Source organism: Dermacentor variabilis, chromosome 2 (assembly GCF_050947875.1).
Source record: "Dermacentor variabilis isolate Ectoservices chromosome 2, ASM5094787v1, whole genome shotgun sequence".
Taxonomy (NCBI): domain Eukaryota; kingdom Metazoa; phylum Arthropoda; class Arachnida; order Ixodida; family Ixodidae; genus Dermacentor; species Dermacentor variabilis.
The window spans coordinates 3,933,411-3,956,394 of record NC_134569.1 but is presented as its reverse complement, the minus strand read 5'-3'; the positions used below and the strand labels follow the sequence as shown (position 1 = coordinate 3,956,394).

The following is a 22,984-nucleotide window of genomic DNA, read 5'->3' as shown; positions in this document are numbered from 1 at the left end:
TTGATTTGAAAAATCGCCATATCGCAACAATATTATAAGTCTGAGCAGAGAGTTCGAAGGGGTGAATCAAGAAACTTTCGTGCAAGAGATTTGTCAGGTAACACTTTTTAATATTTCGACATATATGGCTTATTTTGTAGAAGGTGTAACAGAATATTTAGAACAAACATAAAATGCGCAGGATCCGTGCGCCTTGTTTACACCCCACACCTAGTCAGCGTAGCACTTTATAATTAAAAATTGCAGCAAAACCTGCTACATCACAAAAAGCCTAGTATCAGACTGTCTAGACACAATGCGGCCTTAGTGCGAAATTCTTAATGTGAAAACCGAGTAGTTCCGTCAGGAAACACTAGCAAAAGAGGCATTTATTATACAAAAAGAAAGAAATACTGCCGGCTGGAAATGATGCTTGACCTAGAACAGTGAGAAGAAGCGCGGTTCCTCGGTATGACTAGCAGAATCAGGCCGCACGCATGGCTTGATAAAGTCATAGTCCTGGCATTTGGGTGAAATTCAAGAGATTTACACGTGTTCTACTCCGGCCACTATTCAAAGGCTGCGAATAAAAAAGAGCTATGTGACATAAAAGAGCTATGTAAGATCCATGCTTTTGTGTATCCGAGTTCATCCCACTTCGAAGACGGTAGACACGAGCGCCAACTTTTTTTCTAGTTGTTGTTTCGCGTATATTAATTCTAACACTCGCAAAAATTCGTGCCCACTTTGCTGCGTATTTCAATATGTAGGCTTCTCAGTAGGAATGACGACCGCAAGAGAGCATTTTTTCACGATAGCAGTGCGCTGACAAAAACGGACAAGACGGCAAGGACTCAGGGGGTGTTATTGCAACCAGTCGGCGTGCTAGCGATGCATAGAAGGAAAGAGTGAAAGGGAAGGGTGAATGGAGAAAACGACGTAAACGCCACTTTCCCCTCCTGGACCTAGCCCGACCATGTTCTTTGGGTGGCAGCGACGGAGGTAGTCAAGGAAGACAATAGTGACCTCGCCGCTTTCCCCCGTGCTTCCGAGAGCAGCCAATTCGACACAGCAGCTCATAGCTGTCTGAGCGCTTGACTGATAGCATTGACCAGGGTCACGTGGGTGCGTGGGGGAGAGGCAAGTGGGGGCTGAAGGACGGAAAGTTAGGCCGAAAAAAGGAATCCGGAATGCGCCCTGCCAAATAAAGGCAAAGACAAGAGGTTGTTGACACGGAAAAGCCAAAACCTCAATTATTTCTTTTTGTCAGGGGCATTCATACAAGGAGCTTACTACACATGCACGAACAAAGAAATATATTGCAATAGGAGCATGATGATTATTTCACCGCATCCTGCCATGCATGCTAAACAAATAAACAAAAGTGTCACTAATACATATACGCTCCATCTCGATGCAATATAAAATGGCTCCATCAGCTCTGTGGCACTGCAATTCTCGATTCTCCCCAGAATCCTGATCCTCTAAAGCCGCGGAACGTACATGCGAAATATACAATGCGCAGGCAAATTTGGAATACCGTTGCTTCTTATGGAAAGCTCATGTTCCCATGCACGATCAATAAAGCAGCGGCTAATTTTATGCGACTTCGCCTGCTTGCTACGTGCACGGTGCACTGGCTTTTCTCTTTAGGGGGCGCATTTCGGTGAAGTCCAAATGCAAAAATGGCGGTTTGCCATGCATGCATTCCACAGGTGGTCGCATCTTGCAAACATATTTCTGGTTCCTGGGCAGTGTGCCTGTGATCAGTGCGTTAGTTTTGAAAACACGTTGTTCAGTCTCAGCAAGTCGTAGAGGACTAAAAACCGACAAGGCAGAAATTGGATTATTACGGGCCAATGTCCTCCACTGAAAGCAAACTAGTAACCCATATTGGCAAATCCGTACGAAAGTCGGTCCAATAATTCCCGCCTTGTTGAACGGCAGCGCGAATATTGTTTACTGACTGTGGAATGTGGGCCAACGTTGGATCACTATCAGAATGGCACAGCCAATATTCGCGCCACGCTGTTAACCTTAGGCCAACATTGGGCCAGGAATCAGAATGGCACTGCCAATATTGGAACCACGCTGTTAATCTTCGGTTGTCATTGGGCCAGCAAGTGCCAATACGTTTCCAACGTTGGCCCGACCTGACGTGCCGCCTGGGCGGCTTCTCCCACAGCATGGCCTCCCACGAAGGGATGCCTCGTTGGTGCTCCGACGGCGAGTTGGCTGCTACTGGACGACAGCCCGCCGGCACCGCCTTGGGAAAGCCACCTCGCCATCATGTGCCCCCTGCGGTGAACCAGACATTCTGGAGCACCTCATGCTGGCCTACCCTGCTCCCGTGTAGCACCGCGGCCGACTTCTGCAGGAGTTCCAGCGCCTGGGGCTCCCATGTCCACGACAGGAAGATATCCTCTTCCCCTGCCGTAATCAGCTACCAGCCTTCTTAAGTGTCCGGGTACCTCGACTCAACGGGGCTCTCGGCGAGACTATAGAAAATTTCTTCAAAGGCGGATAGCTTAACGGCCATCCCACCACCCCGGACTTCCTGATCCGCCACAACTTCGCTTCTACTGGGCCACCTCCTATACGGTCTATCACCAAACCTCCGGTCGAACCCACTGGGCCCTCCCGGCCGCGCTGCTCTGATGCTGCTAGGACGACCCTCTACCTTTCTCCCTCCTACCCTCTGCCTCCTTTACTCCCATCTCTCCCACCCTGCTGTCGCTGAGCCGTGCTCGCGCATGGGTTGCAGAAGATAGTGCTAGCCTATCCTCCTTTCCCCACAAGAAGCACTTCTCTCTCTCAAGCTTAAACAGCTTTGCTCTTAAAACATGTCGTTCACGTATGACAGCAGAAAGAAGCTGACATGTCCTTCAACAAGTACGACTCGAGGTAACAATAAAACCCCAAGCATGCACAAAGGGAACGAGCGCGCGCAGCAGCCGAGCCAGCCGGAGTGACCGGCGTTCTGTCCGTGACGTCACTCGTGACAGGGCGCCACTCCAAGTTCTCGCCGCTAATACGCGTAGAAGGCGGAGGGCTCGCAGCCTCCGATCGGTGGACGCCGGCGACACGCCGCAGCCTCTGATTGTTGCACGCGTCGCCTTTATTCGATCATCGGCAGTCTGCCAAATATGAGCGCGTGGGGACGCGTCATCCTGTTCGCGACCGACGAATTGGCGCGGGCCGACGCCTACCGACGCATGCCACTGGTTGAGCCTTGAGAGCTCCGCCCAAAAACGTTGACGGTGCTTAGTTTTGAACCTACGAACCCACGCTCAGAGGCCGATTGTATAGACTGGGCTGAAAACACGCGTGCAGAATGTGAATATATCTGAACCATACGATTGTGTTGGACCGGCGATACAATACAAACGTCAAAGAAGAACATTTTCTATAAGGCATTGTTGAAATATTTGGTGATGGTGGAATAAGAGCCTCCTCTAGGGCCATATGTACAGTCGACTTGGAGAGTGGTAGACATCAGGAAGATTCCGACTTCGAAAATTTAATGCGACACACTACACATTCCCCGTGCGTGTGGGGGGTAGCGGGATTCCGCTTCCGTTAGGGCGTTCCTTCACCGACCGAAATGCTACCGGTTTCTGATGCGTTTCACGTCGCGCAACACAGAGAGATAAGCAGTCATTGAACTAATAAGGATGATAAGGAGTGATGAGGTGTTGTATGGGTATTGTCACGGTTAATTCTGCGACGCGGATGGATAAGGTGCTAAGAGGGATGAGAGGTTATCATAGGAGCAATTCTAATAGTTTGTAAGGAAGAATAAGAGCTGAAAAGGGTCGGATCGAGTCTGATAAGGTTGAGGAGGACCGATACTAGATGATAAGGGCCAGGTCATGTCCGATAAAGTTGATAAGACAGATAGTAGTTGATAAGGATCGGATCAATTGCGATAAGGTTGATAACGACTGATAATGATTGATAAGGGTTGGATAGAGCCCGATAAGGTTGATATCAATCGATAAGGATTGATAAGGGTCGGATCAGGTCCGCTAAGATTGATAATGACCGATGTGGGTTCATAAATGTTCATTATACTTATTGGATCAAGTTTGATAGGATTGAGAATGAGACCGGGCTGCCTGGAGATGATCAACTGGCGCAATACTTACTCTAGTGGAGATTCTGCATCAATTTACAGCGAAGCTGCTAGCCTCTTTTGGTCGGGATTTTTCGTGTCCGCTTGCGCGAGCTTTGCCCACACAAAAATGTGGTACGATCCAAGAGAAAGCGCAAAGAAGAGGTAAGTGTGCTGCTTCTCCAACAGGCGTCACATGACGTCATCAGGCGACATCATCAGTTGACAAATACGTCATGTTTAACGTCATGACGTCATCAGGCGACATCGTCACGTGGCATGGCCATTATCACGTAACGTTTCTCGCGCGATTTCATCACGTGACACGACGTGACCTCAAACGTGACGTCACCACTTGGTGACATCCGTTTCGGTAACATGAGACGTTAACGCTGGATTATTTTTTGCTTCATGGGACATATAACGATTTCTTATTTATAAAGAATACCCCCTTCAGCAGTTGTGATGGAGGTTTTCCACAGCTTTTCTGGACATCAACTTTCGGATGGCTGGGATGGTGTGATGTGGGTAGTGCGCGACACGATGCGGTAGTTGGAGAGGACAAGAAGCAGACAAGTATTTACTTAATGAAAAAAGAGAGCGCTACGAAAACAAGGACGAAAGAACAACGAGTACGACAGACAAGGCGCGACAGACAAGTATTGCGCGCGCCGAGGAGAATTCCGCGCTGGATGGAAAACGACAACCCCGAAGAGCGCCCCGAACGTGAACGCGCGGTGCAACAAAGCAAACAAAAGAGATAAGGCCAATCCAATCAGAAGAGACAACGGAGCTTCAAGCAGCCAGTGAGAAAACGACAAATTGGCCAGAGCGGTAGAAAAGTGAGGCGCGCTGGCAGGAGACGCGGAGAGACGCAGGGAGAGTTCCAGGAAGCGACACCAGAAGTTCGGCCACCGGACCGGGAGCTGAACACAGGCCTTCGGGTTCCGGACCCGAGACACCGGGACTTCATCCAACCGGGGCTAGCTCCCAACCCGTTGCTGCATGTCGCCACTTTACCCGATCGTGCCGCCAGCTGCCCAAAGCCGGCGAGCTTCTGCGCCCGTGGGCAGGACGAGAGCAGTGAGGCTACGGGCCCGAGTTCTACGCCCAGCTGCCTGGCCAGAACGCCCCCGCCCTCTGCTCATGCCGCCTGCTGCCCGAGGCCGGCGATTGAGCTTCTGCGCCCGTGGGCAGGACGAGAGCAGTCGGGCTACGGGCCCGAGTTCTACGCCCAGCTGCCTGGCCAGAACGCCCCCGCCCTCTGCTCATGCCGCCTGCTGCCCGAGGCCGGCGATTGAGCTTCTGCGCCCGTGGGCAGGACGAGAGCAGTCGGGCTACGGGCCCGAGTTCTACGCCCAGCTGCCTGGCCAGAACGCCCCCGCCCTCTGCTCATGCCGCCTGCTACCCGAGGCCGGCGATTGAGCTTCTGCGCCCGGGGGCAGGACGAGAGCATTCGGGCGCCGGGCCCGAATCTACGCCCAGCAGCACGGTCAGAACGCCGCCTCCATCTGCTCTTGCGGCCAAGCCGCCTGCCTTCCCTCTCCAAGCCAGAGCTGGCGCACTCTGGTCGCCCGATCAACGGGCCAACACTGACCTTTGGTGAGACCGGCGCCACTTCTCCCGTCATTTGGTCGTCGCGTCTCCACGTCGAGACTATTAGGCACCCCTGCCATCGTGGTCAGCCCCTACTCACGTACTGGTTAACGCCAGTACGTGAGTGTATTTCTTACGGTGGTGTCTCTGATTGTTTCGTTTTATCCTCTTTCTAGTTTTCTTAAAAGCGTGTGTGCGTTTTTGAAACCAACGGCTTTGTCCTCAATTGGGTTCTCGGAGGCTCCGCCTCAAAGAACCGTCAGAACTTTTGAACACAAGAACCTGCATCACAGATGGTGAGTCACTTTATTAAATGACATCCCTCGTGTGTGTTCTGCTCCTATGAACTTCGTTTTGGCAATGAACAGCCAAACATTCACGTAGGTGCAACCACCACTAGCGGCGTGATGCACTGCTACAAAACACTCCATTCCCATTACCGACTCGGTGTTTTGACGGCTCACAGAAGCGCCTGTAGACAAGCACAATATTTCTCGCCGTCCATCCGCCTATGCCTGCATTCTGCTTTCAGTTGGGCTCGCCGGACAGCGTGGTATTCTTCCTGTGCCATCTCATTTCCTACTTTTAAACACTCCCCATTGCACTGAGAGATCGCAGTTGAAGTGCTCTTTGATATTGTGCCTTGTCGTCAGAAGTGCAGGAGCAATCGATCAAGCAGCGGCAGCCGGAAAGCTTTTCTTTCCTTGAGCGCAATCGTAGAATCCGTAAACAAAACTGTCAAAGCAACAATAGAGGAAACACGATTGTTCGCAGCTCCAATTCGCTCTCACGCTTACAAAATCTTGGAAGCTCAAGGACGAGAAAAAGTTCTGGTGATATTACTGAAAAGTGTACGCGAGAAACCGCTCTTGCGAAATCCAATGTCGGTGGGATATGGGACACCGTCAGTGCAGCCTTTTTGTATCATGTGCTCGATTCTGGACATACAGCTGTAATTCTGCTCTAAAACTATCGCTCGGCTCTCCCTGCACTATGTGAACTCGTTTGCTGCCCCTTACAGGCTGCACTAGTTTGTAGATCAGTCAATTATGATCTATTTCAAGAAATGTAGTTGAGTTTAATGATCCTGGACTTACACTGGTCTCCTAACCCATTCGGTGATAGACCTGGAAAACAGCAATGTCCGCGGTCGTGCGGGAGGCCTAATCAGTGCTGTTGAGCTTACAGCCGCTCACGAAAGTTTATGGGACACGTGTCCCAGGGCAAATTCGAATTTCTTCCTTTTTCAGGCATGGTGCTCTATACTTTAACGGATCCCTACATTGGTTGCAAAACTCCGACAGCTTAAATATTTAAGCACGATGCTATTAGCCCAGACTATGAGGGAACTCTCTTTATTTTCGCATATGCCCTATGCAGCAAACTTCTGTTACCGCTCCCCGCACCTGGTTTCGTGAGCCCTGTTATTGTTTACATGCCTCGCTCATAGGACCTGCTGATAGCCTAGGAGTTCCAAGAGCGGAAGCGCTGCTGCGACGAAGCCATTCGGAGCCCCTATGTGCTTCAGAGGCTGAGGATGCTCGCGTGGTAAAACAATGGAGACATCCTCTTAAAGTGTGCACATACATATGTAACATAGAAAAAATATACACCTGTAAAAATGTTTCTTGAAAAAACAAGTTTTCTGACAGCTGGCCTATCACAAAATTTCTGCTTTCTTTTGTTTTCGGTTATCAGATTTTCTGTACATTTACATGGGCTGTTCTGTTTTAAGTGCAGGAAATTACTGTACTTTCAAAGTCTTTCCTGTTTTCGGTAACAGAACATTTCCGTACTAGTATTGTTTTCTTGTTTCCAGTAACGGAAAATTTCTGGATCTCTACGTAGTTTTTCTGTTCTTAGCAACACATCAGTTTTCAAACCTTCTGTAATTTTACACAGTTTTTCTGTTTTGAGGACCATTAGAATTGTGTAACATCGCGGTATATGTAAAGCAAAAAAGAGAAAATCTCACGAAGAGATACCGCGACTTTGCTGTGTTTTTTTCTCTTTATCCCACATGCTAGACCCTCTGGCACACATATCCTTTGTCATAAATGCTTTGACTTCAGAGATCCATGGAGTAAAACACAAACAATTTAAATGTAATAAGAAAGTTGAAAAGTCGTATTCTTTAAGAGCGGTTATTAATGAAGCCACTTTAGGGTTCCAGTCGGGCTCTTTGGCATTGGCCCCATCTCCATGTTCACAGTGGCAATCGTCCTAAACAAAAATAAAGATGCTCCTGTTTAGCACCGTACAAATATCTGAATACTGTTAGATACGTTGTTACTACAACGGCACCCACTTGCTCATCATTAAAAACAAGTACACCCATGTCTACTAAAGCTACTTTCACTTTAATGAAAAAAGTTATCCGCATGATGCAAATAAAATATCGCCACATAAGTATGACGCAAAAAAAGTAGCCTGTCGAACACTAAACTTGAATGCAGGCCATCTAATGTGTAGGCACTGACAGCCAGTATACTATTCGCCGGTGCATAATTAATTAAATCAGTCACTACCTGTCGCGCTCGCTTGCTGCAAAGTTGGTCTCGCTCATTGTTAGTTCGCGGCGACGTTGTGAAAGAAAGAGCAAGCAATTCTTGGCCGTTTATGACATAAAAATATAATTTCCATGCGGTATGCAATACACCCTTTTTTTAATTCGCAAGTGTACTTCACTGCACAATTGCCCGAATTATGGTGCCACTTATCATGGTTCAAGCAGAGACAATGTTGTAGCTGCAGATACTGGGGCGTGTTTTTTTTGGTGTTTATCTCATGTGCCGAGTTTACATTTCCCACATCATAGTGCAAGCAAACGAAAAGAAACCTCGTACAAAATTGACTACACCGGCATCAGTTGAGGAAACTGCACCGCCGGAAAGCCATCTTTACAATTATAAGTATAATTATGATTACATGTTTACAGGAGCCTTGACCACAGGTCAGAAACATTTTTCTGACTATGGTAACAAAGTGTGCCTGGGCCCACTTAATAGAAGGTTTGCAATTGTGTCCGTTGCAATTTGCTTAGGTATGAGAGAAGCATTCTCTTGAAGGTGTAGTTCTGACGTGGATGCTTGTTTACATAGTTGCATGTGCCTTGCATGACAAAAAACTTAGATTTTACAAAAGTATAGTCCTATATGCCACAGTCTAAAAAATAAAATGAGGATGGAGGCATTTTTCCTGCATTATCAATGGCATAAGCTGTGCGACTGCATCAAGCGAATGCGCGTAAACCACACTACAAACGCAGCCGGTGCCTCGGTGCTGTTTGGCGCGTGTTGCCATCCGCAGAGCGCGCGGGCGGCCCGCTGTGCTCCGCGGTATACGACACGTGGCTGTGGCTGCTGGGACCGAAGCTGTGCGTCAATGGGCATGTACAGCCTAACAGGCGCGCATAACTGTTTTTCACGTGTGCCGACATTGAAAATAGCGTTCGTTTAACCAAACATGCACCTTATGGCGCTGACGGCGTCGACGCACAGCGATTTGATGCGGATGAGGTTAATCTGTACGAGATAACACGCATCCGGTCTTTTGGCAACAAATGGTGCATCCTTTGTTCGTTTTTAAGGTACCATTCATACCTTTCCCTTTCATTCTCTTTCGAGGAGCCATGGCGAAACCAGGAATTCGGTGAAGGTGTTTGGAATGTGTGCACTTATTCTACCCACTACACGAGTTACGTAGCCAATTCATTGGCTGCTGACATGACCTGAACTTGCTGAACATAGATGTACCTCTTTTATACATGTGAGAAGTTGAACTCGGTATTAACCTACATGCGTCCTTCTATTGATCCATTGTGAAGTAAAGTATAAACCCCATGTAGGGGACCTTGCGCGACGGCGGCAAGCGAGGCGATCAACTTGGCTTTCGCGCTCGCTCGTCGCCTACAAGTCGTACTCGGTGCGCGTGACGACGTTGAGCGACGTCTTCCCGGTGTTGCCGGTGTTAGGGCAGCAAATACGCGCCGAAAGTAGCGTGACGCGTACCTTATTCATTTAAGTTAATCTGTTTTATTGTAATGATCATAATAAAACACTGCTGAAGGTCTTGCAGTAGGTTTATATCCTTGCAAGTATCAAAATTTAGTCGTTTGCTCGTTCCGTGCGACAATGGGTCGCGCTTGAGTGATGCACAGTGCTCAGCGATTGAACCGCGATACTCAGACAGCATGGTGGCCGGCGCTTTTGGGGCACCGGTGAGCGCCGGGTGCTTGCTGAAGAGCCCGAATGCAGTTACAATACATAAAAAGATTCTCGCTTTCATGTGTCACAAAAATGCATCATCTCAGCCTCACCAGAGCCCGAAGGTAGCGCAAGAAAGTGCCGGCCGCCATGTTGTCCAAGTATGGCGTTTCAATCGCTGAGCCCTAAACATGCAGTTACGGCTTCGCACTATTGGCTAGCCGCTCATAGCGCTTGCGTGAGACGAGCAAAGAATTATGGGTTTCCAGAACCGAGCGATCGAGCAACAAAAACGAGCGATCTGTTCCAGCGACGGCCCGTTCGGTCGCTCGAAGGCGTCGCGCAAAAACAAAATCGCTCTCGTGGGGTTTGGGCTTAAAACAACGCCTCCAGACCATGAGCACAACGGGAAAAACAAAAACGGTTACCAACATCGCCACTGGTTTAAAGCAATGCGCACAGGTTCGCATGCTTGTTAGATCGCGCATGCTCCTATACGCAATATCTGATTCAGCAATCACCGCAACATGTCGGCCCGTGAGCCGCGCTCCCTCAAGGGCTGCAAAAGATAGCGGCAACCTTTCTTTTTAACATCAAACCACTTCTCTGGACCGAAGCAGGCAGCTCGCACGCGCTGTACACAGCAGTAGATGTCACCGCGAGATACGCTGTTTTCCATACAACATGGCGAGGCACTGTGTTCGCGAGTTTGCTAGAGATCTCTTCGCTAATGTTCAACTATCGGACAACCTTAGCCGCTTCGCGCGTTTCAAGTCGCAATGGCAGTACCGATTCCATTGCCCCGCCGGCCAAAAATACACGTGAACGAATGTAGTGCACTCTTTGCAATAAAAGCTGGGCACACTGCGCAGACCACGCGAGCCGCTTCTCATATTACGAGTCTAGATGACACCACTGCTTTCTTTGCAACTTAGGGCGAAATACACACGCACGAATGTGTGTTCCTCGCGGTAAAGACAGAGCACGCAGCAACAAGGACGTACAGATGCTGCTCCGGAACTTGCGCACTGCACACTTCATGAGCGCCGCACCTGGCTAGGAGCAGCAGCACAGCAAAAGGGGGCGCGTATTGGCAACGGCCATGCTGTATATCGCGACACAGACAGTTCTCTCTTGAGCGTTATGGGAACAACATAGACTCGCAACTACACTTCAGTAATGCGGAATACAGTTCAATAACTACATAAAGTTGTTAGGAAACTGTGTCACTCACCAACAGAAATGTCACAAAAAGCAGGAGTTGCTGTGGTGACATCACATCACCACCAACGCCAGCCAAAAGCGAACTATAGAGAAAGCAGCACTCAAAAAGCAAGGACTGCAACATGTACAAAAGTGCCCTGCACTTAGATTAGAGTAATTACCATTGATAGTTCGCTTTGAAAAAATATGAATCTTTCAATACCTAATAGCATATGTTTTCAAGGCCGTTGTTTATATAAAAAAAATACACTTGATCCACCATCTGTACGGAGCGCTGACTTCAAAAACGTAAATTGCCATGCTTCTTTTTTCATCCACAGATTTCTGATAAAGGAAAATAACAGATATTTTGTATATGACCCTCGAATATTTCTGTAGAAATGCTTGTACTTTTACTTATATTTCTCGCAGTGTAGACATACCAAATAAAGATAGCACGTCAAGCTTGTTAATCAACCCAATGACTTGTACTGTCGGCCAAAAGAATGCACGTACCACGGCTTAAGGCACAACAACTGGCACGCGTCGGAAAGCTTCGGCACGCGCCTAGAAGCGAACGCTAAGCTTCGCGTTGGTCGGAGGAAGAGGGCACGCAACCGCTGGACAGAAGCTCTGAGGCGCACCGAAGATCGCTCCTCGGCTGCGCGGCACTGTTGCTTGACTATTGTGTGTTAACCGTCAAAGCCCGGCCTAAAACAGCCTGCTGTAAACAAAGCTTGAAAGAATAAGTTAGCCATCTGTATGGTCTTTCAGATATGAAAAAAAAAACGTTTGAATAATGAATGTACGCCTGCGCAACAGTTTGTTTTTTATTTTTGAAGTAACAATACTGCACAAAATAATGACATCAGCGCTCGCGCGCGAGCGTCGTGTGTATGCAAGATCGCTTTGCGAACACTTGCAGGATGATGCCACATTTTTTTATTACTCATTGCACAGCTAACTATGTAAGCATTAGGCGGCAAATTATCATTGAAAAAATCTGTGTTCGAAATATTGTCACATAGTAGTGACGGTGAAAAATGATGCAGACTCAATCGCAGCGATAGCAGCGAGCAAGGTCGGCAATCATCGAAAATCTCATCTGCGGGTCAAGCGCGTCAGCTTGCATGCATCAGTCGTCGAAAGTTCCAGCGCATTCACTGGTGCCCGCGCGCCTTCCAGAAACTACTACACAATTCGTGCAGCGTATGCAATCAGATTATACAAGGTTTGTCGACAACAGACAGCGGACAGAACCATCGATAGCAGTCGCGGAAACTTGAGATACGTTCAGGCGCATCCTGTGCCGAGCGATAATGTTTAACATCTTTTAGCCGGTGAAATACGGTAACCGGATACAGATAAGGTATCCATGTCAATATATTATTGTTTGTTGGTGCATGAAAGAAACGTCAGAAGGTGCGTTCTTGCTGGAGTGGAAAGGGCGCGCTCCGACCGAAGCCTCCGTCCGCCATCTTACCAGAGGCAGAAAGCGCGCTCGGCTCCGGCGGCACCGGCTCGCGCTGCTGTTTTCGTGAGTTGGTCTACAGTGCAAGTTGATGTGAGGGGCATGTAAACACCATCGATTTGATTATGGTTGCCTCTTGCGTTGCCTACGGATGTGCGAACAGGCTGAAGAAGGGTTGTGGCCTCACGTTTCACCTGTAAGTACACGAGAACACGTTCATTGAGCCACTACGCTCGCGTTGCCGATGGATGTCAACTGATAAGTTGTGTGTATGTGTGTGCAACGACTAATAGTCCTGGAATTGCCGACAGGTTTCCAAAAGATCCCGAGCTGCGGAGCCTGTGGGAGCGGGCTGTTCGCCGTGAAAGGTGGCATGCGAAAGATGGAGATCGCCTTTGCTCTGTGCATTTCGCGCCGGAGTGCTTCGACCGCACCGGACAGACAACGCGACTGCGTGCGGGTAGTGTTCCTTCTGTGTTCCCTGCGTTTCCGGAGCATCTACAGAAGCCTGTGAGTATGTCAGAACGTCGCGCGATGTATTTGTGGCGGTCTCGTTTTCGTTGAGAAGTGACCGTGATAAGCCGGATAAAAATCAACACTGTGTGCCCTGCCAGCTGCAAAAGCGAGAAATGCGACTGAGTTTCTCGAGCTCATTAGACCGCGGATGTCGTTTTCAACTAATGTCATTAAATTTACCATTGTCACAGCTAATGAAGGGCATTATCTTTGAATGACATTCCATGAAAATTACATCAAATTTGCCGTCTGGCAGGGTCGCCTCAGCTAGGCTGTAACCATGACATTGGATAGAGACCGATTGCGCCTAGATTTTGCACAGCTTCAATTTTTTTTTCACTTTCATAGGATAAAAAGTACGAAAACTGCTACTCATAACCGTAGGCTGCAGATGCGGCTTCAGTCTGCAAATCTGTTCAGTAAGCGCGCGTCGGTGGTGACGTGAAGAGATCTAATTAATATGCAAGTTCAGATGCTAAAGAAAATAAACAAGCTAATGATTTGAAAAGATGCTTAAGCGAAATTTGAAAATAACATACATCCACCTTTATGAAGGAGCAAGTTTTGGTAGCAAACGAGGCATAGCTTTACAACTGCTCTTATTTTCTCTGACTTGAGACTCATCAGATGTACATTTCAGGTGAAAAGGAAGCGTCCAGGCCGCAAGCATGAAGACACCCCAGCCAGTAACTGCTCACCGCAGCATGAAAAGTCTGAAGCTGAAGAAGAGCCACCTGTATCTTCACCCACCAAACAATGGTACAAAGAAAAAGTAAGTGCCTCTGAGGAAGAAATAACTCAGCTGAAAAAGAAAGTTAAAACTTTGCATCAAACGAAGCGAAGACTCACAAAGAGAAATGAGACAGCGCAAGAAATTATCAAGGAAATCAGAGATCAAAAACTCCTTTCAGAAGAAGGATCACAGGTGTTCACGTCTTCATTTTCAAGTGATATTCAGCAGCTTCTGAACAGAGCGGGCAACAAGCAAAAGGGTGTATACACACCCGAGCTCCGCGCGTTCGCGCTGACTTTGCATTTTTATTCCCCGGCCGCGTATGACCACGTCAGGTCCAAATTCAATGATGCCCTTCCTTCACAGCGGACACTTAGGCAATGGTATCGCTCAGTCCACGGAGCTCCTGGCTTTACAGATGAAGCATTTTGCTTCCTTCAAAAATTTACACAATCACGGAATGAGCCATTCTACTGCGGTCTGATCGTGGACGACATGGCCATAAGAAAACATGTAGAACTTGTTGGAAACAAAATAGTCGGGTATGTGGACTTTGGAACAGGGCTAGATGACGACAGTCTCCCTGAAGCGAGAAATGTGTGTGTGTACATGATTGTTGGTGTAAATGTCAGAATCAAGATGCCTGTCGCTTACTTTTTGATCGACACACTCACTGGTGCCGAGAGGGCGGAGCTGACTAAGCAGTGCATTGACAAGCTTGAGTCAGTGCATGCTAATGTCATCTCTCTTACATTTGATGGTGCCTCCTCTAACTTCACTATGGCGAAATGTTTAGGCGCTGAGCTTCTACTGTGTTCTCACCGGTTTTCTACAAGCTTTCTCAACCCTGCTGACTGCACCAAAAACATTCAGTTTATCTTAGATGCCTGTCACATGATTAAGCTTGTGCGGAACTCATTGGCAACTGTAAGCCACCTTATTGACATGGAAGGAAATCATGTGAAGTGGGCTTACATACTGGCATTGGAGGCATTGCAACGTGGAGAAGGGTTGCGGCTTGGACACAAGCTCACAAATGTGCATGTCCATTGGGAAAAGCAAAAAATGAAAGTACGATATGCAGTACAAGCGTTGAGTGCTTCAGTTGCTGACGCCTTGGACTTCTGCGAACAAGTGCTCAAGCTGCCACAGTTCAAGGGTGCCACTGCAACAGCTAAGTTCATTAGGCTTTTTGATCGCTTGTTCGACATCATGAACTCTCGAAACCCACTTGCAAGGTCCTATAAGGCACCTCTTCGCAAGCAGAATGAAGCCCACTGGAAGCTATTCTTTTCCGAGGCCCCTGCCTACATACAAGGGCTAAGAGACCCTGCAGGGCGTCCAGTAATAGAAGGGCTGAAGAAAACTGGGTTCGTTGGATTTTTGGTGTGCATAACCAGCACAGAAAAATTGTTCGATGAGCTTGTTCGCAAGGATAAGCTGAAATACTTGCTGACGCACAAGCTTAGCCAAGATCACGCCGAAAACTTCTTCGGGTCCATACGTGCACGAGGTGGTCATAACAACAACCCAACCGCTGCGCAGTTCATGGCTGCATACAAGCGTCTGTTGGTTCAGACAGAAGTGACTTCATCAAGCTCTGGAAACTGCTCCCAAGACATAGTCTCAATTCTAAATCCAACAACTACAGGAGCTTTGGTAGGTGAAAGCAGCATGCTTACTGATATGCGCAGGTCATCAATCCTGCAGGCCGACGACCACGATACCCATCGCATTGACTGCCCAGAAAGCCTGTCAGCTTTTGTCGGTGCTGTAGTGCCGTACATTGCAGGTTTCGTCGTTCGGAAAGTTCGTTCAACGGTAACATGTGAACTGTGCATCGCAGCCCTGCACTCGGATGAACTGGCACCTTTAATTAGGTAAAAGAGCCGAGGTGGACTCATTTCACCGTAACAAGACGTCGTTGGCCTGTGTGAAGCAGTTGAAAAGGGGCTGCGACGGCTACAGGCAGAATATGATACTATTAAAATGGTGACGGTAAGATCAAAACACCTCATCCTTGAAGTCCTGGGCACCTGCACAGAGAAAAACTGGTTCCAGAAACTGGAGGACCACATCCTTGATCTTGATCCACTTGATAACCATATTTATATTTTGTGCAAAAAAATCGCTGAAGAATATATAAAAGTGAGAATACACCACATGACGAAAGAACGAAACCGTGAACTGATCAAAAACAAAGTGAGACCACTTTTGTCGAGGGTGATTATTTTCAATCACCAGTAGGGTGTTTGTCATGGTGTTCTTCCCTGTATGTGAGATTTTCTCCTTAATATCTGCTCATTTGAACTGCCTTCTGCATATCAGTTGGCTGTTGGTTGATGGTAAATAAACGACTACAACTAGAACCGTACATTTGCATTCCTTTCTAAATGGGAGCAGCTGCATCAGCAAAGCGAAAAAGCGCGAGCGCAGCTGCATTACGCTTTTATCCTTAATATTTGTACAGTTATACTGCCTTTTACATGCCAGTTTTCTGCTAGCTGATGGAAAATAAATGTATATAACTATAGAACCACTCGTTTTTGTTGCTCTGTAAATGCGAGCAACGTCATCCGCAGCGCGGAAAAGCACGAGCGCGGCAGTGCTAAGCTTTTCTGCTTAATATTTGAGCTGGCAAACTGCCTTGTACATGCCAGTTTCCCTCTGCTAGCCGAAAAATAGACGTTTAATACTAGAACCGCTCGTTAGCGTTGCTTTGCAAACGCGGAAAAGCGCGGCTGCGCTATGCTTTTCTCCTTAATATTTCCGCAGTTAAATAGCCTTCTTCACGCCAGTTGGCTGCTACAGTTGATGGGAGATAACGTTCACAACCAGAAGCACTTGTTTTCATTGGTTTCTGAATGCGAGCGCCTTCATGAGCAGCGCGAAAAAGTAGAAGCGCGGACAGGCGCGGCTGCGCCGCTGCTTTTTGCCTCTGGTAAGATGGCCGCCGGCCGTTCGGCGCGGCTTCACCCTTGCCCATAGGCGCGTATAGGCGGCTTCCACTCCAGGAAAAAACTATTATAACACCTGTAGCACTCACAAAAAGAACATCTAGAATAGCGAAAATTTACTTATTTCGTAGCTTGCCTCCTCCCGATTCTTGATTCTGTCAAATCTTGCCCATGGAGCACCTCATTTATTATTCTAGGGTGTTTTCACGCATCAATGCCGCATAGGGAGGCCTTCACATTGAGTGTATAGGTAGTGTATTGGTGTATTGAGTGTACATTTTCACACTGTAAAGGCAACGTTCTATTGTAACGAGTTTCAACATGTCAAGTTTGTCTTTCTGGACGTTAATGAAATGACATACCGCCAGATAATACAAGCTTGAGAATTGGAGCGTTTTAATAGGGGCCTTTTGTTGCTCTTTGCCAAGTCGTACTATTGAAGCGCTCATTCGGATGTATGGGGACAGTTCATTTGAATAATATCAGAAATAAACAGGTTATTTTCACAATTTATACAATTCGTCATCACACACAGAAAAAAAGTCCAAAAACCAGAAAGGGGCTGACAGATGGAGTAGCACACTGTGGTATAAAGTTTGTAAACAGGGATAAGGTGCCTCAGAAAGGCTGGCCAACGTTTCGATAGGAGGACCTATCTTCGTCAAAGGCGGCCTCGTCATCCTCGGCGTGTTAGTTTCAAAGGGTTAGTGCAGTGACGTCACGTCCGGGTGTTGTCGCTGGCGGCTGGTTTTAAAGAGAGAGATTACCAGAGGAAACAAGCGCTGTCGTCCGACGTCTGTGAGCTTCATTCCCAAGACGAGGGGACAAGAACGTGAGAGTGGGCACGCAGGGAGAAAAGAAAAGAAATAGAAGCTGAAAAATAGAAAAAAAAGGAAAAATGGGGGGGAAGCCAGGGCGGCACCAAGACAGACAAAAAATGGGGGAGAGTGAAAGAAAAAGAAAGAGAAAAATGAAATTTTTTAAGGAATACGGGGGCTTGGGAGCGTGTTTGGGATGCGAAAGGTTAGGAGGTATTCAGGGGGAGTCGCTGGCGGCATGTTTTTGAGGCATTAGAACGGCCGGATATTCCTTAACCACTACCTTGGTGACTTGCCAAAAGCACTTTCGTCATTTGTACAAGATAAGCCCCACCTGCTGAGAATTATAGAGGACATTAATGCTACAGGCACACTACCCCACAACACAATTCTCACAACACGAGACGTCACGGCGCTGTACACCAACATTCCAATCCCTGATGGTTTATCTTCGATCAAACAAACAAACGCGATCAAAAGGTGCAGCGGTGGCGTAGAGGTAGAACACCCGCCTCGCGTGCAAGAGGTCCGTGGTTCGAATCCCGGTGCCGGCAATTTTCCACCGGATTTTAAAAAAAATCCGCGTGTTGATAAAATTGCACAAACAGGCCTGGAGTGTGGCCTGATCCCGGTGACCAGAACCGGTAACACACTCCCTCACCAGACCAGGATTGGCCACCCTGGTGCAGTACTTGGCCACAACCTCCTATGAACACAACAATCAAACCCCGGCCCTCAGTCCCCAGCAGCTGCGAAGCAACTGACCACGGCGGCGGTCAGACCTGCGACGCTGCAGAGGGTGCTAAGAATCACTGGCTCCGGACAGGCCGCCATTGGAATATGAACCTGGCAACGTTTAACGCTAGAACGTTATCTAGTGAGGCGAGTCTAGCAGTGCTATTGGAGGAATTAGAGGGCAGTAAATGGGATATAATAGGGCTCAGTGAAATTAGCAGGCCAAAAGAAGCATATACAGTGCTAAATCGCGGGCACGTTCTGTGCTACCGGGGCTTAGCGGAGAGAAGAGAACTAGGAGTCGGATTCCTGGTTAATAAGAATATAGCTGGTAACATACAGGAATTCTATAGCATTAACGAGAGGGTGGCAGGTCTTGTTGTGAAACTTAATAAGAGGTACAAAATGAAGATTGTACAGGTCTACGCCCCTACATCCAGTCATGATGACCAGGAAGTCGAAAGCTTCTATGAAGACGTGGAATCGGCGATGGGCAGAGTGAAAACTACATACACTATACTAATGGGCGACTTTAATGCCAAGGTAGGCAAGAAGCAGGCTGGAGACAAGGCAGTGGGTGAATATGGCATAGGCACTAGGAATAGCAGGGGAGAGTTATTAGTAGAGTTTGCGGAACAGAATAATATGAGGATAATGAATACCTTCTTCCGCAAGCGGGATAGTCGAAAGTGGACGTGGAGGAGCCCGAACGGCGAGACTAGAAATGAAATAGACTTCATACTCTGCGCTAACCCTGGCATCATACAAGATGTGGACGTGCTCGGCAAGGTGCGCTGCAGTGACCACAGGATGGTAAGAACTCGAATTAGCCTAGACCTGAGGAGGGAACGGATGAATCTGGTACATAAGAAGCCGATCAATGAGTTAGCGGTAAGAGGGAAAATAGAGGAATTCCAGATCAAGCTACAGAACAGGTATTCAGCTTTAACTCAGGAAGAGGACCTTAGTGTTGAAGCAATAAACGACAATCTTGTGGGCATCATTAAGGAGTGCGCAATGGAAGTCGGTGGTAACTCCGTTAGGCAGGATACCAGCAAACTATCGCAGGAGACGAAAGATCTGATCAAGAAACGCCAATGTATGAAAGCATCTAACCCTACAGCTAGAATAGAACTTGCAGAACTTTCGAAGTTAATCAACAAGCGTAAGACAGCTGACATAAGGAAGTATAATATGGACAGAATTGAACATGCTCTCAGGAACGGAGGAAGCCTAAAAACAGTGAAGAAGAAACTTGGAATTGGCAAGAATCAGATGTATGCGTTAAGAGACAAAGCCGGCAATATCATTACTAATATGGATGAGATAGTTCAAGTGGCTGAGGAGTTGCATAGAGATTTATACGGTACCAGTGGCATCCACGACGATAATGGAAGAGAAAATAGTCTAGAGGAATTCGAAATCCCGAAGGTAACGCCGGAAGAAGTAAAGAAAGCCTTAGGAGATATGCAAAGGGGGAAGGCAGCTGGGGAGGATCAGGTAACAGCAGATTTGTTGAAGGATGGTGGACAGATTGTTCTAGAGAAACTGGCCACCCTGTATACGCAATGCCTCATGACCTCGAGCGTACCGGAATCTTGGAAGAACGCTAACATAATCCTAATCCATAAGAAAGGGGACGCCAAAGACTTGAAAAATTATAGACCGACCAGCTTACTGTCCGTTGCCTACAAAGTATTTACTAAGGTAATTGCAAATAGAATCAGGAGCACCTTAGACTTCTGTCAACCAAAGGACCAGGCAGCATTCCGTAAAGGCTACTCAACAATAGACCATATTCACACTATCAATCAAGTGATAGAGAAATGTGCAGAATATAACCAACCCTTATATATAGCTTTCATTGATTACGAGAAAGCGTTTGATTCAGTCGAAACCTCAGCAGTCATGGAGGCATTACGGAATCAGGGTGTAGATGAGCCATATGTAAAAATACTGGAAGATATCTATAGCGGCTCCACAGCCACCGTAGTCCTCCATAAAGCAAGCAACAAAATCCCAATAAAGAAAGGAGTCAGGCAGGGAGATACGATATCTCCAATGCTATTCACAGCGTGTTTACAGGAGGTATTCAGAGACCTGGATTGGGAAGAATTGGGGATAAAAGTTAATGGAGAATACCTTAGTAACTTGCGATTCGCTGATGATATTGCCTTGCTTAGTAACTCAGGGGACCAATTGCAATACATGCTCACTGACCTGGAGAGGCAAAGCAGAAGAGTGGGTCTAAAAATTAATCTGCAGAAAACTAAAGTAATGCTTAACAGTCTCGGGAGAGAACAGCAATTTACAATAGCAGCGAGGCACTAGAAGTCGTAAGGGAATACATCTACTTAGGGCAGGTAGTGACGGCGGATCCGGATCATGAGACGGAAATAATCCGAAGAATAAGAATGGGCTGGGGTGCGTTTGGCAGGCATTCCCAAATCATGAACAGCAGGTTGCCATCATCCCTCAAGAGAAAAGTATATAATAGCTGTGTCTTACCAGTACTCACCTACGGGGCAGAAACCTGGAGGCTTACTAAAAGGGTTCTACTCAAATTGAGGACGACACAACGAGCTATGGAAAGAAGAATGATAGGTGTAACGTTAAGGGTTAAGAAAAGAGCAGATTGGGTGAGGGAACAAACGCGAGTTAATGAGATCTTAGTTGAAATCAAGAAAAAGAAATGGGCATGGGCAGGACATGTAATGAGGAGGGAAGATAACCGATGGTCATTAAGGGTTACGGACTGGATCCCTAGGGAAGGGAAGCGTAGGAGGGGGCGGCAGAAAGTTAGGTGGGCGGATGAGATTAAGAAGTTTGCAGGGACGACATGGCCACAATTAGTACATGACCGGGGTTGTTGGAGAAGTATGGGAGAGGCCTTTGCCCTGCAGTGGGCGTAACCAGGCTGATGATGATGATGATGATGAAACAAACGCTGTCTAAACACAATGCACAACACTCTACTGAAGTCTACTTGTCTCTCCTTGAATTAGTTCTAACACATAACTACTTCGAATTTGAAGAGAGTTACTACCTACAGATACATGGTACAAGCATGGGTACGCCTTTTGCACCAACCTACGCGAACATATTTATGGGGATTCTAGAAACAGATTTCCTATCGCGCTGCACTACCAAGCCCCACACATACCTACGATACATGGACGACATACTCATAATCTGGGGACATGGTCAAGACAGTCTAGATAAATATGTAGCCCTTCTAAATTCTGTTCACCCAACAATAAAATTCACATCAGAATCCTCAACTGAGCGCATAAACTTTCTGGACACAACAATATACATTGACAATGGTGAGCTAAAGACAACGCTTTATAGGAAACCTTTCGACAAACAACAGTACCTAGAATATACCAGCCACCATCCCAGACATTGCAAACAAGGCATCTTTAATGGCCAAGCCACATGACTACGTCGCATTTCCGTTGAAAACCAAGACTACATAGATAGACTCGATCACCTTAAAGAAACGCTATCAAACAGGAGCCACCCAAACAGTGACCTTCAAACAGCCTACATCGCTGCAACCAAACTTGATCGAGCCGAGGTCCTCAAGCCCCGCCCGAGGATCACAAGAAAAACAGCGCCTCTTCTTACTACTAAATTCTCAAACGCACTCCCAAACGTGAATAACATCCTAAGTAAATACTACCCAATTCTCACCAGCAACCAGAAACTTAAGAAGATTTTTCCAGACCCTCCCATAGTAGCCTACAGACGCAACACTAATTTTAAAGATGTTCTTGTGCACTCCAAAGTACAGAAAAAGAGAAAGTTGGGAACCAATCCCTGTGGCCGCCCCAGGTGCTCTACATGCAAACACATTCAATCTACTACTACAGTAAAAAGTACAGCGTCGAATTACACACACAAGGTAACTTCGGCTTTCACCTGCACATCAAGCAACGTAGTCTACGGTCCAGAATGCGCCGCTTGTAGTAAACAATACATAGGTGAGACTGGGCAACAAATTAACACAAGTCTCAATGGTCACCGCGCGGACACAAAACACAATTTACCCAAAGCAGTAGCCAGCCACTTTAATGAACATGGTCATATATTTGACAAAGCAAGGCTATATATACTACAAACAAATTTCCGTTCCCCTCGCGAAAGGAAGTATACGGAATCATACCTCATACACAAGTTTAATTGCCTAAACTCGACAGGAATTAATTTGGCACGCGGCAACTTAGAATCTTTAAAAGCGGTAACTTAAATCTGAAACTCTCATATCATCAACCAAGACACAAAACACATTAGGCCACCAGCTAAGTTTAATTCTTAACCTCACCTACTCTTCCATTTCGAAAAAAAATTTTTCCTGCCTACTACTCAATTTTATGTACTCTTTCAGGTTTTTACGTCTATGCGAACTGTACAACCCCCTTCTTCCATGTACACTTGCCCCCGCCCGCTTCTGCGCGCGTCACCCTCCTGTTTGTTATTCTGGTTTCGGTCCCCCTCTCCCTTCCCTTCCCCCCCTTTTTTAAATCTATTCTTTTTGAAACCCCCTCATCAACACATCCCGAAGTCAATATGCCTTTTTCGGCGCCTCAACCCTGAGCATCACCATTTCTGAATGCCGCCGTAACGACACCTACGATGAGCGACTGGGGCAGTG

General features: G+C 47.2%; 1 protein-coding gene and 1 pseudogene across 1 annotated transcript; both read left to right on the top strand.

Annotated features, from left to right (window-relative positions):
• The first annotated feature begins 12,661 nt into the window (after positions 1 to 12,661).
• On the top strand, positions 12,662 to 14,385 carry LOC142570247 (THAP domain-containing protein 2-like). The gene is made up of 4 exons (XM_075678649.1): positions 12,662 to 12,764; positions 12,880 to 13,078; positions 13,725 to 13,898; positions 14,380 to 14,385. Exons 1-4 carry the CDS (start codon positions 12,694 to 12,696, stop codon positions 14,383 to 14,385), a joined length of 450 nt encoding a protein of 149 aa, XP_075534764.1. The 5' UTR covers positions 12,662 to 12,693.
• An 835-nt stretch (positions 14,386 to 15,220) lies between these two features.
• Positions 15,221 to 16,065, top strand: LOC142570798 (uncharacterized; annotated as a pseudogene).
• The last annotated feature ends 6,919 nt before the right edge of the window (positions 16,066 to 22,984 follow it).

Coding starts and splice junctions, on each gene's coding strand:
- LOC142570247 (XM_075678649.1), top strand. CDS start 12,694: ATGGTTGCCTCTTGCGTTGCCTACGGATGTGCGAACAGGCTGAAGAAG. Junction 12,765..12,879: donor TGTGGCCTCACGTTTCACCT/GTAAGTACACGA, acceptor AATTGCCGACAG/GTTTCCAAAAGATCCCGAGC. Junction 13,079..13,724: donor CGGAGCATCTACAGAAGCCT/GTGAGTATGTCA, acceptor TGTACATTTCAG/GTGAAAAGGAAGCGTCCAGG.